At 38.3% G+C, this 20,139-nt stretch overlaps 1 protein-coding gene across 8 annotated transcripts in view; it reads left to right on the plus strand.

Annotated features, from left to right (window-relative positions):
• The window catches only part of ralgapa2 (Ral GTPase activating protein catalytic subunit alpha 2), a 120,743-nt gene that overhangs the window by 12,073 nt on the left and 88,531 nt on the right, over nucleotides 1-20,139 (plus strand). For all 8 annotated transcript variants that reach the window (XM_061744159.1, XM_061744160.1, XM_061744164.1 and 5 more), the window contains exons 2-3: nucleotides 8,623-8,733; nucleotides 9,843-9,892. In XM_061744159.1, coding sequence (XP_061600143.1) covers nucleotides 8,623-8,733; nucleotides 9,843-9,892 — 161 coding nt within the window. The remainder of the gene's footprint in view (nucleotides 1-8,622; nucleotides 8,734-9,842; nucleotides 9,893-20,139) is intronic.

The following is a 20,139-nucleotide window of genomic DNA, read 5'->3' on the forward strand; positions in this document are numbered from 1 at the left end:
TAAACTTGTTTTGAATGTGACATGGCATATTAATGATTTTGCTTCGAGCAGTATACACATCATATATTGGAAGTTGCCTAGAGAGCTAAATATGCCTTCACACAAGCTTTGAACTTTCATTGTGAGCTATTATTTTACATATTATGTGCTGATTAAATTTGTACAGGGGACAGTGGCCAGACAATCCTTGCAATTGTGTAAATGTACCAGGATCTTCAGCTGAGTGGATGACCTTCACCTACTTGGCTAATAAGCTCAGTATGCGTTCTACTGTATATACTTTACTTTCCAAGTGCTTAATTCCAAAACAGAATTAAACATACATATATATATATGTATATATATATATATATATATATATATATATACATACATACATACAGGACTGTCTCAGAAAATTAGAATATTGTGATAAAGTTCTTTATTTTCTGTAATGCAATTTAAAAAAAAAACAAAAATGTTATACATTCTGGATTCATTACAAATCAACTGAAATATTGCAAGCCTCTTATTATTTTAATATTGCTGATCATGGTTTACAGTTTAAGATTAAGATTCCCAGAATATTCAATTTTTTTGAGATAGGATATTTGAGTTTTCTTAAGCTGTAAGCCATGATCAGCAATATTAAAATAATAAAAGGCTTGCAATATTTCAGTTGATTTGTAATGAATCCAGAATGTATGACATTTTTGTGATTGCATTACAGAAAATCACAATATTCTAATTTTCTGAGACAGTCCTGTGTGTGTGTGTGTGTGTGTGTGTGTGTGTGTGTGTGTGTGTGTGTGTGTGTGTGTGTGTGTGTGTGTGTGTGTGTGTGTGTGTGTGTGTGTGTGTGTGTGTGTGTGTGTGTGTGTGTGTGTGTGTGTGTGTGTGTGTGTGTGTGTGTGTGTGTGTGTGTGTGTGTGTGTATTTATTAATAGCAAAATGGAAACTTCTTAATTATCTGAAGATAGAAATATTTTTTTTCTTTTACACAATGTGTTGTAGTTTTTTTCTGTCGCTACCTCATGTGAAGTGGCCCCCTGTCAATCATCCATTTCTCACTTAGAGACCTTTGTGATGTGATCCAGATGATGTTTATAACTGGAAATGTCAGAGGACATTTAAAAAAGCTATGCTATGATTATCTGCTGTCCAGGATGTGTCTTTGGCTACACATTCTTTTTCAAATGGTCTGCTGACTTGGGGATGGAACATCTGCACTTCCCTGTTAGTTAACAGGAAATGTATCACAGTGGAAAACAATTTTATCCAAATCTAACCTGCCAGGGCTCGTGTTTTTGACAAGAATGTCACAGAAGACTGTTGGTATAATATTATCACTATCTGCAGTATTTGGAAGATTTCGCAAACGGCATATAGTAAGTAACAAAAAGGCTGAATATATTTGCGCCTAGTTCAGTTTTTACCGCATTTCAGGCAATCGACCTGAGCACTTAATTAGGAAGACTATTTAAACGGTTGTTAAAGATTCCCTTAGATCTTAAATCCTCCTAAATTAATTATTCCATGAGGCAAAAATATATTGAACTGGCAAAAAGGTTGATTTCTCCATGAATATACAGTATATATTTACTTTAGAGCTCATTTGGTGTTTCTTAGGAGAAAATTGAACTCTTACCAGAACATGGTTCAGTTTTTAAGTCTCTAGACTCCCCAGTTTTCATGATATCAGAAGTGAAACCTGGCACAATTCTATCTTTTTGTAGCTCTGTCTTTTTTGAGTTTTTATTAGCCCGGTGGGAACCAGTCTAGCCGTAGTACTATCACCTCTCAAGAAGACATTCCCTTTTTCAGAACTGTTGCTCACTGCATGCTGTTTTGTTTTTCTTCCATCCAGAAAAAGCTCTAGAGACCCCAGACTGTGGAAAAACCCAGGAGATCAGTATTTTCCAAAACACTCATATCAGCCTGTCTGAGACCAACATTCATGCCACGGTCAAAGTCGCCATGAGTCACATGCTGTCCTCACTTTAATGCTTCATGTGATCATTAACCTAAACATCTGACCAGCGTGATTTGATGCGTTGCACCACTCCCATGACATGGCATGGTGTGCCTGGTGAGGGTAGTTTTAGTTACTAAAAAAATGAAAATACTGCGTCAGTGGTGGGAATCAAACCTCTTTCCTCCCAATTTTGTCCTGTTTTCAAAGCACTCCTCCTCTTTTTGACTTATCCCTACTCTGGTGTCTGCCCTATACAACAAAAGCCTTTGTACATGCCTCTCAGACGTACTTAACATCTGCTTAACATCAATCTGATGACTGCTTAATCTCTCAGTGCCATATCTGAATGATGCTTTCCTGCAGTCGTTACAACAGAGCTAAAGTCTCATCTCCATGCAGCCAGATTAACAGCCACATCATAATGGTGTTCATGATTTCTTCTTTTCAGAGGAATCAAGCAGATCATATGATAAATGAAATCATTTTCAGATGGACTGAAAGTGGCCCACTTACTCTGGACATGACCTACAGTACTTACAACTGAAGCATGTAAGACATACAAATGAACAGAGCTGAAAGTCTGTCTACTTATGTCAATTAAACCAAAGATTTATCTGCAGTTTTATTGTATGGCATCATGGATCAATGCGAACAAAAGCTGAAAGCACTATCGCTACTAGTCATGTCCGAGTAAAATGTACTTTGATTGGTAAATGTATTCCCTTTGTGTGCAGTCCAAGTAAATGACTGAGCTTAACTAACCTGTGCATAATATCTGACAATAAGCAGTATGTTGTTGGAAAATATGGACTTTATGTATTGTATTACCTAGGGCTGGGCGATTTTGGACAAAAATAAAATCCCGATTTTTTTTTCTTTTTTTTTTCTCTGAAAACCTGATTTGCGATTTCGATTTTCTTGGTAAAACTACAAAAGACAATGGAATAAATTGTTTCAAATATTTTATCTTTATTTTTAAAGAAAAATAGCAAACACATTTCCCTATTGGGAATGAAGTGCAATTGAAAGATACTGTAAATCCTCCTTGAGTTTAGTAAAGTGACAACATTTACAATTTTCTTGACCAAACAAAGATGACTAGACGGGCTCTGTCTGTAATGCAGCCAGCTGCAAAAAAGGAAAATCGATTTTCCGATTTTCCTTTTTTTAACATCGATTGTGATTAATAAATCCGATTTAGATTTAAAATCGATTAATCGCACAGCCTTAGTATTACCTCATTTCATGTATTGTCCAATTTCGCAGAAGTGACCCTTCCTGGGTGTGCACTATAACTCCCTGTTACTGTTGAAGGTATGTCAGAACCACGCTACTAGGAACATCAGTGTTAATGTCACCTGTGATTGAATGTTGTTGCATTAACGGATTAATGAGCCTCTTGTAATATATGCATCTCATGACAGGCAATAGATGGTAGTAGGGCTGCACGATTCTGGACAAAATGAGAATCACGATTTTTTTGCTTAGAATTAAGATCACGATTCTCTCACGATTTTTTTTCCAATATAAAATTTATTGCACTTATTACTTTAACTTTGCAACAGCTGAACAAAAATATAATAACAATAAACATCTCTTGTCTTCTTTACACAAACCTTTGAATAATTTAAACAATAATAACAATTTTGAACAATATTTGTTCCTCCCTGAGTTGAACACCCTTTCAGAAAGGGGACTTGTAACAGATCCTGTAGTTCTGAGGCAACAAATTATTCCTCTGGCTGGGATGAACCCCCCATTGCCTTTTGCTGCTATTAAGAAGCTGCCGATACAAAAGGTAAACGTTACAAAAAATATGATGGTGCCTGATAAAAGACTGGCATCAACTTTGTAACAGCTGACATTGAACATAAAAACAATAAACATCCAAAAAAATTGTTTTTTTTTTTTTTTTTAAATCGTCATCATTTGGAAATTAGATTGCGTTCAAGCATGAATCGAGATCGCGATTTTTTTAACGATTAATCGTGCAGCCCTAGATGGTAGTGTTAGGTTTGCTTCTTTTAACTAGTTGTTCCAGTGAAAAGGAAGACAAACTATTGACGTATTCAGACACAGTTACTGAGGTCAGAGCTTTCTCCTGCCATAACCTCCCTCTGCAGTCCTGCTTTTTACAACTACGTTTCCCAAAAGCCTCCTGTGTTTGGTATTAGGATCTAGCAGATGAAGGTGTGTCATTTGATGGACAAAGTTACCTTGTTGTGCAGAGTACACGGTGTCATCGCCACTATTCCCAGAGCCCAGAGAAGAGGTTCTGTCTCTTTCAGTCCACATATTGTTACCTGAGGAGTCAGAATAGGCCATTGAATTGATGCTCTGTTTAGATATGTGCTCACGACGCTGACAAACATCATCCAACATCTTCGTTTCAGCCAAAAACTTACTCCGCCTCACTAAGCAAACCCTGAAGTTCTCCCGCTTATTATACCTGTACAATTCTTCTTATATTTGTTTTTTTTTTTCACCCCAATCTCTTATATAAACACCATTTTCAATTTTACAGAGCACTACATTTTTCTCCACTCCAGTTTTTTTGGCCAACCAGCAGTCAAGAGACTGTTACTAACAGAAGCAACAGTGTTGGATAAATAAATAAATAAATAAAGTAAATGATGCAGGCAGGACTTGAGTAGTTGTGCATTGATGTCTAATAAAAGGATTCACAGTTAGTAATGGGTATCAAGAACCAGGGATAAACTGGTTCTGGTTATGTAGTCATCCGTGAAATGAAATTTTTCAGCGTGGGATGACAGAGAAAAAGAGGGGGACGGAGCTTTTGTGTGAATGTGTGTGTAAAATTGCACCTATAAATATACTCATCCGTTCTTACTCCTTATGTATGTGTATCAACATTAAAACAATACAGCAGTAATTCACAATATTAGAAACTAGTTTAGCTCCAGGTTTAAGCTGTTTTATTTATTTGGTAGTTTTTTTTTTATTATTTAAAAGCTGCATACTTTGGAGGTCTTGTAACAATATGATGCTGTGATTTTGGGTTTAATTGTAAACAGAAGAAACATTATTAATTTCCTGCGCCCCTAGTTAGAGGAAGTTATAAAACAGTTTTGACTTCCCTAAATTGATTCATAAACTTTAATACCATAAAGGGAAAGTTCTGTTTTTTACAACCTGGACCTTATTTCTGGCATTTTTTATGGTTATATACTCACCCAGAGGTGTTTGGTGTCATTTGGAGTCCTTCGGAAGATATTAGGAGTTTTTTGCGAGCCTCTTCTCCATATAACGGTAGTGAACGGGGGCACTAGCGGGACACAGACGATGCAGCGTCTAAATAACACACGATTGCCGCGAAACTCTTCATTTCTTTTATGAATCACTAGATCTGCTTCCAGGACCTGTTGTAACATTGTGGCGCTGTCTGTGTAATAAATAAAATAAATAAATCCGTTTGTAAACAAGACCTCTGAACTCATGACGTCATCGCGAGTGCGCGCACTCTGTCCTCCGTTCAGTGAGCTCTTCAGCCGTATACTCTGGCTCAAAACGGTAAGGACGTCCATCATATTCAAAGTCGTCGTCCACAACCTCAGAATTTGACAAATATTCAGACATGTTTCAAATAACTATCAGTAAACTAACAGTAGCGAACTCCAGCTGTACACGGAGCTGGGTCTGGGACGCGCGCACAGAGATGACGTCATGAGTTCAGAGGTCTTGTTTACAAACGGATTTGTTTAATACACAGACAGCGCCACAATGTTACAACAGGTCCTGGAAGCAGATCTAGTGATTCATAAAATAAATGAAGAGTTTCGCGGCAATCATGTGTTATTTAGACGCTGCATCGTCTGTGTCCCGCGAGTGCCCTATGCGCTACCGTTATATGGAGAAGAGGCTCGCAAAAAACTCCTAATATCTATATCTATATATAAAAAAGGTCCAGGTTGTAAAAAAACGAACTTTCCCTTTAAGGGGGATTATATTGTTTAGTCAGTAGTATAAAATCACAAGAAATATTCATCGTAGAAGATTTTTGCTGTGGACGGGAATGACCTTGTGTACCTGTTACCTGAACAAGTCTCTAACTGACGGCACTCTGCTCTTCGATCGCTGTGATGGGTGGGGGGTGTACTTTCTTGTCCATTATGGTACACAATATTCCTCTTTTCACAATCAGCCCCAGGGGCTCTAGCATAGTCTTCAGCACAAGCGCAACCCTCCTCACCATGTTATTCAGCTTCTGTGAGTCATTGGCTCTTTCAGCCGTTTGTTGCTGCCACAACAGATGCCTGCAGATAAAACTGCCGTCTCCACCACAGACTTAAAGAAGATAATTGCTTGGTTGCTTCAGCACAAGGTTTTCATAATTAAACTTAACTTGCATTATCATAAACCATAAGTACCTACCAACCTGCCCTCTCACAAGAGAACACCTAACTGACAATTAACTGCCGTTCAAATTTAAATGATGAAAAGTTCCTCTCCATGTAGCTACTTCTGTAACAAACTGGAGTTGTTTTTAAAAAGTAAAGGCTGGTGGATTCATGGCTCGGTAAAGTTCATATGTTAGGTCATTGATTGTTGCCTGTGTTGCTAAACATCTGATAGAGATGTTTTTTTCTGTATCAGATCTTCCTCATCTTCACCTGTGACTGCTTTGTTTTTCTCTACAATAGGCTGATCATAGTTGGGCTGATAAGGTTTACACTGGTATCTGACAGCTAGAAAGGTGCATGCCACACCCCTCTGTGTGCGGTTGTTAATCTTGATGCTACACAACAGAATGTTTGCAGTATTTAGCTCAGAGGTAGGGTACCCCTATATAGGTGTTGAAGTTCATTTACTTTTATTATAAAGTCTGAGGTTTATCTCATCAAGTCCTGATCGATCAGTCTTTCATTTTCCTTCTTGTTGCTTCTGTCTTTGCTTTCTTTGCCTCTGGCATGATGTCGTCTGTAGCTAGTTCCATCAATTTTGACATGTGACGTAGTACCATAAGATGATAAGCAGTTGATTGAAGCGAAAACCAGAATGGCAGTGAGGAGTTCTTGCTTCGAGAACAAGACATTTCCTAAAAATCCAATATTCCTGCAAATGAAACCACAGGTTATATTTTAACATGGAAAAGGGCTTCTTTGTGTTGTTTTTTAAAGCATGGCTGCTTAATGAAAGTGATGTAGTTAAGTACACGTGTACTAATTTGTTATTGAAGTCCTTGCAAAGAGAATTGACTAAAATTATAGAACTAATTTACTGAACAATTGTAAATTAGATAAACTGGATCATTTAAAATGTGGACTAACTGACGCTATGACACATTTAATTCATTGCCCAGTTTCTCTGCATATATTTTCATCACATTTAATGCACATTAGTTACATGATAGACGTTTTAACTCTTTAGAAGCAGCCGTCCCACCTGAGATTCCTCTATAAAATCTTTTACAACTTTTACAACTACAAGGCTGAAAACTGAAAGCGTAAAACACTCCTGCCTCTGAGATGATTTTGTCATTGTGTGCCCTCATTACCTTTGCTTTACTGGCAGAGATAAGTCATCAGAATATTTTCACATAGTATATCAGTCCAGCACTCCGCAGGAACTGGACGGTTCCTGGGAGGCTTCCATTTTGCCTCGTGGTAGAGAAAAATTGCAACAGAAGGTGAACCCTAATTGCTGTAATCGTGCCAGGAGTCCTCGTGGCCTATATTTGACTACTCAGGCCAGGCCCACCTTTAGTTGTACGAGTAAGACCAATAATAAGCCCCATTAAAATGAAGAACTGTGTGTGTATATATTTCTTTCTTAAAATGTGGTTTTTCAAACAGTCGTATTTTTTAGAAAAACACATTTTGCTGTTCTGTCTAAACATTGTCTCATACAATAGATGAATGGGGTTGTCATTGTGGAATTTTTGTACTTAATTTTTGATTAAGTCAGTCTCTGTGTATATTCCAAAGATCATTCAAGGTTACAATAACAAAAAGAAAAAAATAAGACATCAGCTAGTTCTTGCTCTGAGGATGAACTAAAAGCTTAGATGATTGAAACGCTCACCATCACAGAAACCAGATAAATTCACGCCTACACATTTTCAAACACATTGTCTTCATTTTTAACTGTGACTGCATAGTATTATTTATTATTTGAACTTGGCAAAATCTGGGTCAAGAACAATTTTTGTTCAGTGAGCGTTTCTTGTATTCTTAAGTGCCTCTTGCTTTGACTTGTTTTTTTATGTAATGCACTGAAATTAATTCATTTTTAAGTTAATATCACATAATTACTTTTCAACACATTGTACCTGAGCCTGACCTAAAACTGGAGTAGCAGCATATATTTAAAGCATCTTCTGTATTATTTGGGCTATTATTAGAACGTAATTTCTGCAGAGAAGTTACAGATCAGTAAAAAAGAGAGGGGTATCGGTTCATGCACAAATTTGAGGCCAACCTTAAAGGGGGAGGGAATCATCTACTGTATCTCAACAATACCAATAGGGGAAAAAAAAGTATGGTAATTGCACAAACAGATCTTGACACACAGTTAACATTTAAGACATCCATATGTATTGTATACATATATTGGTTTCAATAACCAGTGTTATATCTGATAAATAAAATATCACTATCACAATATTGTAATCTTTTCTTCATTGACAGTCATTTTTCTTTTCCCCTCAGATATCATTGACAAGCTGGAACTGAAGGCATTCTTTGAGAGCAACTGCTCCCAGATTTATTTTATCTTCTATGAAAATTTCATTACACTGGAAAGTAACTTAAAGCAAAAAGGTAAGTAAAAACTTTCACATTATACTATATTAGTTTACTCCTTTCTTATGTCTGAGTGGGGTTGGTGACGCTGTAGGTGTGTGTGTGGGTGGAGTGTTATTGTTAATTTACTACATACCCTTTGCCTATAACAATGTTTTCATTATTGTTAATTATATTAAAAGTAACATAATACCTTAGTTTTCCTCTTACTTACACATGTCTTTGTCAGTTTTGTTTGCTGCACCTTGTTCATTATGCGCCTGACTTAACAGAAAATATTCAAGTATTTAGTCACCTCACATGCCGAGTCAAATTAACCACCCCCAAACTTGGACCGACAGGCAGAAGAGGTGCGTGTTGTACAGGAAGTAGCTCAGGTAGAAAGTACATACGGTTTATTCACAGAAGTTACTACATTTTTGATACAATGCCTTTTATTTTATTTTGTTTTATTATTTATTTTGGGCTAAAATGGCCTGTAAACAGTGCAAAAGTTGCCTAACCCAGTTCGTGACATTGACCTATGGAACATTTCCCCTGGAATTGATCGGGTTTGTGTGCATTAAGGGGGCAGGATCAATGAGAGAGAGGCAGAGATGGAGACCGAGAGAGGCTAGATCAAAGTGCTGCACAAAACTGCATTAGTTGATTCATCTATTTTAGATTGTGAAAAATAAAAATACATTCCTGGGCTGCTAGATAAATGAACACCATCATGTTCACTGGGGCAGTCCACCCACATGTAAGTGTGGGAATTGGTCAATGCATGTATTAATAACTATTCATCTTTATTCATTTTTTTAACCATCACTAGTTGATAATTATCTGCAGTCTGATCATGATCCTTCTCCCTGCAGTCTAAAGCAAATGTAAAGGTTTTTTCTTTTTTTTTTTTCTGTCCCACATTTTCACATCAGTGATCATTAAACCTTTAGTAGTCGATTTATGCTTGTGCATGTGTGTCTGTGCAGTGATTGATTGCTTTTGTGGTAATGCAAGTTACTTTGAATAACAATTCACAAAATGTCCCATATCAAAGTTACTTTATTGATTAGGCTGCTAAGTGAGAGCTTTAGGTTATGTGATTTAAAAATGCAAGTGTTTAATGCCATCACTTTGTGTTTCAGGGAACAAATCACAAAGGGAGGAGCTGGACTCTATCCTCTTTATTTTTGAAGTAAGTCGTCTGGTTTGCTGATCGCTGCCACAACTTCATTCTGTTTTCAGCTGATGTCTTTGTTTTGGGATAATGTTTGCCATGATGCTTTAATGCAGTCCTGGTAATTTCATGTCTGGAAGCTGACAGGATATTTTGCAGATGAAAAAAGCTTTAGTGCAATCATTTCCCAGACTTTCCCCAGGCTTTGAGCTCAGTTCTTGTTTTTAAAATGCAGGTGCGTATGCAAATCTAAGGGGATATGAGCTCTGTCTTTGTGTGCAAGATGTTGGTTCTGCATGTTAGAGCCCCACCTGTCTGTAAAGGGATCTCAAGTTTCTAATCCAAACAATCGGCTCTCCGGTTGCATTTTCTGTGGGCAGGTCTTTTAAAAATGGTAGCAGATCAAAATGGGAGGTATCGGTTGCTGTAAAGTTTTTATAGATTTAAAGAGTGCTACTCTAAATTGAAACATGGCAAATAGTATTTGTCTGGTGTATTAACTTAACTTGGGCCATGGCTATTTGCCCTTTTAAAATGTAAAAGACTGTTTTTTTTTTGTTCTTTGTTAATTTTAGAAAGAATTCTTTGATTTATAATCCGCCATTTCTGTTTACAGTACATAAAGGTTAAAGGGTAGTACTGACATCAGCTCTTTGGAACAGCCTTGATCTCTGGACCCTGAGATCAGTATAATTTCGGGTTAGCTTAACTTTGGCTGGAAAGTAAGAGTTAGGCAGAGCTACATCTTCATTGGCTGATGAATCTATAGAGCTCTGCTTTTTGTCATCCGTTGTTCTAAATAAAAACACCATAGTGAGCAAATGGAAGTGGGATTTGACTGTCTCCTGGTGGTTAGTGGAAAGACTCATAGGAGGGATAGAGGCATATTGTACATTTGTAAAGCAATTATAATTCAGTTTTGATGTATTTGAACCTGGATTGTTTCCATTTCCAGAGTTTGAATAGCTCAGAACAGCGATAAGCAAAATGAATAACGGTCAACCATGGCTGAGGAGTCTGTGGGAAATGTTGAATGGCTTTCTGTGTTTCTGCATGTGCTTCGAGTTACTCCTGTACCTCATAGTGTGGCATGAGAGTATAATTATTCTACTATTATGCTGTAAGGAGAGCCAAGAGCAGTACTAAAACCAGTTATCAGGAATGCTACTATCTTTAAACAAAAGGTTTCTTTTTCTTTTACTGCTAAATGTCTCGAGAGGACGCTACAAGTAAGACAAACCCACCTAACTTTTAACCATCAGTATCATTGTCAGTGTATTTGGCTGGGAGGATTTCGATGGGCTGATTTTATAGCAGTGCAAGACAATAAAACAAACTAAACTAAAGGGACTTTTTAGTGTGAAGGTAGCGTTTTGAGAGAGAGCATCACAAGAGACTAGTGTGAAAACAAGGAATCTTTCTCTCAAATATAAAAACAAAAGATTAGTCTTATTTCATTCAGTTCCAAAGATCTTATTACTGTAGTTTGGTTTACTTTTAACTCTGGAAACACCATCACTCCCCTTGGCCATTTCATGAGCTTGCTACCCCAGCATAAGACTGCATACTGCTGTTAGAGCTTCATTTGCTTAGTCTAATGAAACTTGAACTCCCAGTATTTACCTGTTATTGGATTGCCTCTCTGGCCCTCCTTAAATAATGCATATCAGCACATGTATAATGTACAGTTGCTTATATACTGATGTTCATCTTTGCTGACTGTTTTTCGGTGGTATTTATATATATCACATCAAAGAAGATTTCATTCACTTCTTCTCTGGTCACCATGAGAGAAAAAGACAGCCACCCTGCACTTCCTGCACACAGCTAGTCAGTTGACCTGTCAATAAATCCTGAATTCATTTCACTTCATTTTTCCATTCTTTTTTTTTTACCCAGAGAACTAATATTTAAAGCAGCTTAACCTTCATTTGTCCCACTTTTGCCCCTGCCTGTGACAACGTGTGCTGAGTAGATAAGCTTGCTTGAGTGGTGTGTACAGGACAGATACAGAGTTGCTTTGATCCCGAGCCCTGGTGGACTATGTAGACTTTTTCTTTATGTGTTAGATTAGGCATGTTGGATCATATTTGGTCATGACTCCGATATCACTGGTTGCGTTTTTGGTCTCAGAAATGTGCTACCAGCATGTGAACAGGTTATAAAAGAAGTCATGTTATGTAACACAGGGACATGTTGCGTGCAGTCAAAGAAGAGCTAATAATATTTTCAGGCGTATTATGACGCCTGTTATTTATGGTTTATAGTATGACATGTCACAATGGCAGATTATACTTTACATTAACGTGTGTCATCCTTTTTTTAGTCACTGAATTCGAGGCATAAGCTCTTGCTGGGTTTGTCCAGCTCACCTCAGACCAGACCAGTGTGTATTGTGGCCTGTAAGTGGCTAATATCTGTGACTAAAGGCATTTTGCAGCACAAAGCCTTGCGACACACTCTAATGCGTTATGACAGTTTAAGAAGAATATCACTGCTCGACATTGCTGTCTCTCCTTTATAAGTATTCCCTTGGAAATCTGCAGTTATGGTCCCTTGTGCTATCTGTCGTCTTTGATCCAATCTGTAATTCAAATCTTTCTGACGTGTACAGTATAGTACATGTGGTTTTGCTCTGAACTGGTTATTTGGGGATTACTTTTCCGTCATGATGAGGTATGTGACCCCTTTTTCTGCAGGTTGCTGTGGGGGAGTATGATCCCCATGCTGATCCCCGTTGTCTTGAGGGGGTAATCTTTTGTCCCTCTCCATAAGCACTATGGGAACACTCCACCCCCACCTTACCAGCAGCCATCACTGTTCGCTTCCAGGTTTCCTTTGTCTGCCGCCACAGACGCGCTCGCCATGGCGGATAGAAAAAAAAAAAGAAAAGAAATGGTAGCTGTTTCTAATATTGCCATATATATATATATATATATATATATATATATATATATATATATATATATATATATATATATATATATTAGACATATGTGAAACCACGTTTTTGTTTTAAAAGTCTGCTTTTGTTGTCACAAGACCACGTTGAGCTTCAGGTTTAAGGGAGTGCAGCTTGTTTACGCTCCTGCATGACTAGAGATAACCTTCCAGTGTGTGAGGGCAGTTTGATCTCGGTGCCACTGCGGTTGTGGGACAGGCTACGGGGACAGCCTTAGGACCAACAAAATTCAGGGGGAAGTCTGTGCATATCTGTTTCTCACCAGGATATGGCCTCATCCCGACCTTGTCTCTCTAACGGACCTGACTCAGCGATCTGAATTCCCTTTGTCATTTTCTGCTGGTAATCCCCCTCCATCTAGATTTGGGACTTTTTGTTCTGAACCGATTTAACATCCATCCATCCATCCACCCACCCGTTCATCCATCCATTCAGGGATGGATAACTGATGTAGGGAAATGCATGCAGGGGCTGTTATGTTCAGACTCACTATCTTCTAAAACGGTGTCCTTTTAAGAACCTTTCTTCTTTATTTATAATATTATTATTAAAATTAAATGGATCTTTATGCCGTTTTAGTTATGAGTAATAATTATCAATCAGGAAATTAATATTAGTGTATAAATGCAAATTTACAAGATGTTTTACATTTACAGTATATGGTCTGCATGTTGAATTACATGAGAAAATTAATCTTGAATTCTTAGTACTTTAAGTTCTGCCATGCATTTTACAAATTCAAGCATTTTAGATGTTTTTGTCTCCAGTAGGAATATTGACAGCTTCTCGTGGAAATGTATGCATATGTGTATAAATAAATTTTTCTTTGTTGTCAGCACTGAACATTGTGCTCCTTGTCCTACAAAAATTCCTTGTACTTTTTTTTTTTTTTGTTTGTTGTTTTTGTATTAATTGGACTAAAGTGTAATGGGTTGAATTGTATTCTTGAAGTGCCTTGAGTCAACAACTGTCACGATTTGGCAGCATATAAATAAAGCTGAACTGAATTGATTTAAAAGTATTCAAAGATGGACCTGGAGGAATCCTCCTGCAGGTTGGCTTTAACGTGGACCAACCTAAAGCTGATGGCACTGAAAGAGCTGATAAGAGGGAGTAATTGCACTCTGCTACTGCCACCCGTTGGCCTTATAGGAGAATGAAAATGGCTTTGGAAAGCTCTTCATTCTTGGGGGCATTTACTAGACATTTATAAAATAAAAGTCAGTGTTGAGCTGTTTGCTTAATATCTGAAGTTTACGCTTTGTACACTGAGAATAAGTTCCCTGAAGCTGAATTCATTGTTTGTGTATGCAAACCTGGCCTATAAAGCTTATTCTGATATAATTGTACTTTTAATTTAGGAACCCCTGCCTTTCGCCTGTAATGATCTGGGATAGGCTCCAGCAGAGCCCTGTGACGCTGTATAGGATAAAACGGGTATCGAAAATGGATGGATGGATTGAGCATGTAAAAAAAAAAACACACTTGCTTCCTCCACAAAGCTGTTTTATTTTTTTATTATTTTTTTTATTATTATTATTTATTTATTTTTACATTTCAGGTAAGGTACAACTAACAGCAATTTTTTTCTCCCAAAAAGTCCCTTTCCCTTTGTTGACAAAATCATAGTATGTTGTACTGCAGAGACCACTTAAAGCTGCCCTCCTTTTGTTATAGTCAAAATACATTTGGCAGTTTTTCCACTCTAAATTTGGTCTATAATTTTAATTTTATAATATTCTGGTTGTTTCATACACATGTGCATCATTAGACGTTATGTTGCTTGGTTAGCACACTGTATCCAGTATTTTAGTTGGAATTTCTGTCATCCTTGGATAATGCCATCACCTCTATGTTGTAAAAAAAACTCTTTGTAAAAACCTTTTTTTTTCCCTTGTTTGAGTACTGCATGTCTGTTGGTGCCATCGAAAAGCCCTTGTGGACCACCTGTGTGAGAAGTATATTCTGTGTCATATTGAGGTTCTGCCACTGGAAACCTAAGTGCGGATCATGTAAATGTGTTAAGGCTGCAGTTGTTCCACATTAATACCCCTATCTTTATGCTGGAGTATGGCTGCAGATTAGAGTAACTCCTCCAACCTCCAGCCCAGCGGACTTTGCATTTGCCTCACATCAGCCGGTAAATTCCTCATTGTTGCAGCCTCCATTCCCTCTCCACGGGGAGTTTTTTTCTAAGCTAGCTTCTCCATCTCATTCCCACTCTTGTTTCATGGTGCTCTGTGAGAAGAAACGCAATGTTATTGTCTCTGTACGCACACACGGGCAAAGGCTTAAGGAGGCTACCCTGCTGTGCTTCTTCCTAGCATAATGTCTCTGCTGGCCCAAGGAGACGAAGTGAAGGAGGACGGTACAGCGCCTGTACAGAGATTTAATAATCCCTTGTGGGATCAATACCAAGTTCCAGCCACACACGTCTGAGCACGCAACTAGTCACATCTGTGGATCAGAGAGAAGGTGAACAGCACATATTCTCATCCTGCTCCCCCCTGAAAGTGATGCATGCCTTTTAATGTCCCAGGTGTCAGTTGAAAGTGACAAGGATCTACTCTGAGGACAAAAAAGGGAAAGTTGCTAGTGCTGGATGATAAAGAAGGAAGCAAGTTGTTGACAAACAGACAGCATGAAACGACTTGTGGGACATCACGGTTCTCAGGATGATATGGCCCTTAAAGCAAGGGAATGAATCATATCCCGTATTTTAGACCAGTTTTATCATATTGTGATCTTACCCAAAGATGTAGTCATTTCAGTGACTTAAAACAGAAAAACTAAAGAAACAAAACAATCTTCTTGTTTAAAAAAAAAATCTTTATCCATCCATCAACTTCCACCTATACAAGATTGGGTCGTGGTGGGTTCAGTCTGAGCAATGAGCAATGAGTCCCCCTCTGGATGACTTAACTTCTCACCGAGAGTAAAGACATCCGACAGAGGAAACTATTTTCAGCACTTTACTCTTATTTTTATTTGATCTTATTCTTTCGCTCACTACCCACAAATTGTGACAATAAATGAGGGTGGGAATGTAGATCGACCATTAAACTGAAATCTTTGCCTTTTGGCTCAACTCTCTTTTCACCACAAAACACCAGTAAAGAGTATGCATTGCAACAGATGCTGCATCAATCCGCCTGTCAATCTGCGGCTCCATTCTCCCCCTCACTTGTGAAGAAGATTCCAAGATATTTAAACGGTTGGACTTCCGGGTGGCTACTGAACGCGATGGCAGGCTGAGTTCGTTGCTCTTGTGAGTTGGCGTGTTTTATACCCTCTGGAACTCAATTCACGGATATTATAGTCGATTTTATAGATAATATGTCCAGGGGTATAAGGAGAAAAACAAAAGGGACACAGGATAACTTAGAGGATGACCCAAATCGAACAACATCACTTGAAGACATGGAGGGAGCAGGCCAACATGGCGGTGAAACAACGGTGCACACTGGATTTGAAGCTATAAGCATGCAGATTAGCGAACTCAAGTCGGAACCAAAAGACGACTTTAAGACGCTGAAAGAAGAACTTAAACATGTTTTTGAGAGAAGAACTGGTTGAGTTTAAGCAGGATGTTAATCAGCAGCTTACTGCCAACATGCAAATCATGCAGGAGCAAAAAGCGAAAGTAGACGAGATGACAACGAGAATTGACGATCTGGAAACATGGAGTGCAGAAGCTGATGCCGCCATTCAGCACACGATAAAGACTCGGCAGAAACTGGAGGACAAGGTGAACGACCTGGAAGCGAGAGACAGACAAAATAATCTGCGGATTCACGGTGTACCGGAGGGCTCGGAGGGCGGTTCAGTGGCGGGGTTTGTGGAGAAGTTGCTGCGTGCGGAACTTAAACTCTCCGAGGATGTTGACTTGACTTGACAAGGCGCCTACAGAGCGCTGGCGCAGAAACCAGGCCCCAACGCGCCTCCAAGATCGATTGTGATAAACTTCCAGCAGTATAACATCAAAGAAATTATTACTCAGAAAGCATGGGGGCAAAAAATCTCAATCGAAGGAAAGCATAAAGATGCAAAATATTTCTCAGTTAAGATATGGTGCAACTTGAACTAGTGAAACTATTATCTTTGAATGTTAATGGATTGGGAAATCCAATTAAAAGGGCAAAAGTGATGGTCAAATTAAAAAAGGAGGACGTGCATATTATCTACCTGCAGGAAACTCATCTTTCACGCCAAGAGCATGATAAATTAAAACGAGTTGGATACAAAAAAACGTACTAAAATTCACAAAATCATAGAAGAGGGGTTGCCACTCTGATATCAAATAAGATTAAATTTGAATTCCATAAAGAAATAAAAGATAAAGAGGGCAGATATATAATTTTTAAGGGAAAACTTGAAGAAAATATGGTGACCTTGATAAATGTATATGCACCTCCTGATAGTGACAAACTTTTTTTTTTAAATCATTGTTTGACGTGATTGCATTGGAAACAGAGGGTGTTTGCATATGTTGTGGAGATTTTAAAGTAATATTAAATTGGGATATGGACACAAGTCTGAAGAATAGTAAGAGCAAGTTAACAAAATTAATCAACACAACTTTGGAAGATATTGGATTTATTGACGTCTGGAGATATGCTCATCCGTTTGAGCAGAACCTTACTCACTATTCAGCACCACATTCAACATACTCCAGGATAGACAATTTTTTCATGCAAAGAGGAGACACAGAATAGAATAAAGGAGTGTAAAATAGGAGTAATAGATTTGTCTGATCATAGTGCGGTGTACTTGACAGTTCAGCTTGATGGAAGAAAGAGAAATACAGTATGGAGGTTGAATGTGGGGATGTTAAACAACAAAGCAACTGTGGAGCAAGTTAAATTAGAAATAAAAGAGTACTTAGAGTTAAATGACAATGGGGAAGTAGATCCAGCTATACTGTGGGACTCATTGAAGGAAGTGAAGATGGAGCCTTCACAGGAGATAACCTCAGTGAATAGTGTAATGCTGAGTGCATATAAACATAACAGTAAATGCACCAAAGTGATCTCCAGGTTTTATGAGAGTCTTATGGAATGCAAAGGCAATTCAACATTATATGTGAAATCGAAATGGGAAGAAGAACTGAATGTGGAAATTTCATCAGAAGAATGGTATGACATGTGTATATTCCAACATACCTCCACAAGCTCACACCAATGGAGGGGAAGGGCTATTTGAGAAGAGATGGCAAAGGTGGACATTTTATCTAGAGAAAGCATAAGGATGCAGACCTTTTTTTTTCTCTCTCTTTTCTATTTTAAGATAGATTATTAATGTGTTTACCCACAAGTTGATGTTCATGTTTCTCTACTTTTTATTTTTTTTTGTTTTTTGCATTTGTTTTTTCTTTTAAATTTCAGATTGCTTATTCTATTGCACAGTGAATATACAGATGATCTTTGTAATCTGGTAAAAATGTGCAGTTGTAATAACCTGAAAATCTAATAAAGACAAAGTGACAAAAAAATAAGACAGCACCTTGTCACAGACCTGGGAGACCGTTTTATCTTTTTCCTGCTGAGAACCACTAGCTAGAGCTGAAGATCACGACCCGATGATCACAGGACCACGTCAGTTGCAAAAAGCAGTTGGAAAAAGCAGTTGGAAAAAGTTGGATATATTGTAATGTTTTTCTTCTTTTTTTTTCCAAACATACAGAGTTCAATTTGGAATTTTGCCTGGGACTAAAACATTACAGCAAGTAAAAGTTCCATTCATCTTTTTCCATTCCATCCCATTATCCTGAGGTCACCCAACCTTTGCTCGTTGGCTGTGCCTAGAAATTCTGTCCAGAAAAGTTATGAACACAATCAGTGGCAAAGGGCAGCCTTGGCAGAGTCCATCTCTCACTGGAAACGATTCCAACTTAAACCTGCAATGCAAACCAAGCTTTCACTCTGTTTGTATGGGGAGTAAATGGCTTTTAACAAGGGTGTGTCCCCATACTCCCAGGGCACCCCCTCAGAGGACAGGACATCCCAAGGACCAAGGTCAAATGCCTTCTCCAAGTCCACAAAAAGGGTGTGGATTGGTTGGGCAAACTCCCATTCCTCCTTCAGAACTGCAGGGAGGGTGTAGAGCTGGTCCAGTGTTGCACAACCTGGATCTGAATATTCTATGAATGCCAATTTTTTTCCATTTTCATAAAATGATGCCTTCCTTTCATCTTCTTGTCATTTTCTATGTCAAGTGCTGTTGCATCATCTTTCTTCAAAAGACTTGATCTTTGTAGCCATGCATATTTTTTTTTTCTGTTCAGCCCTGTACCTTTTGCTTGCATGTTTCTCACTCTTTAGAGCAGATGAGCTTTTGATTATGCCAACCGGCTTTGCTTGTCTGGTTGAGTGCGTCAGAGCTGCAAATGTAGAGCAGTAAAATAAAGGCTTGACCTCTACTTCCAATCATGAAGTCTTATTGACTTTGAGAGGTGAACCATTGAAGCATCAATTGAACAGAGTGAACTGACTGTTAACTACCCAGATGCTCACAGACACGTTAATATTGTACCGATTTCTCCAGAAGGACCTATTTAACCTTTGCTGCATTTCACAATAATTATAGGTTCCTGGTAGGTTAGGGTGCACTAAGTGAATTATGAACCAGTTACTGCTGAATTCATGGTTGAGTGTTGTCCTTTGTTACAGTATTATTTGTACATGCAAGGCAGAAGCAAAGGAGAGTGGGTACTACATATTGCTGTCTTGCTCACAAGTAAAGGTAGATCAGAGCAGGAGATTGACATCGGTACAGTAGACCCAGGATTTGCTGGAAAGATTACATCTCTTATTTTGCTTGGACATATCTCATTTCCCCGTTCCCCTGTAGAACTGGAGAAGATCCAGAGGGAGGTCTGTTGCCTAGAAATGTAGATGTGCCCCAGACGAGTTTAAATTTGCTTTGTTGGAACGTTTAGCTACCTGGACCTCCATTAAATATGCCCAAAAGTCATGGGGAGCCAATCAAGTCAGTCTATCCTTGGAGAGAGAGAGTTGCTGGGCGGGTTTAACACGATGATGGCAGCATGGCGATGTAGTCTGGATGTAAACAGTGTAGATGGCTGCAGCTGAAGAAAAGCAGTCATTTGAATCTGGTTTGATATTCACAGTTAAGGACTTGGACTTTTTACCTTTTTAAAATTGAATAAAAGACAACACTCAAATCACTCCTTTGCAAGGTGAATGTATTTGCTGTTTTGCTGACAGGCTATGGTAAAGGTTTAATATTCTCTTCTACACAATTCACTCTACCATTGACTCTTTTCCGACACTCTGACTATGTC

The sequence above is a fragment of the Cololabis saira genome, chromosome 16 (assembly GCF_033807715.1).
Source record: "Cololabis saira isolate AMF1-May2022 chromosome 16, fColSai1.1, whole genome shotgun sequence".
Classification (NCBI taxonomy): domain Eukaryota; kingdom Metazoa; phylum Chordata; class Actinopteri; order Beloniformes; family Belonidae; genus Cololabis; species Cololabis saira.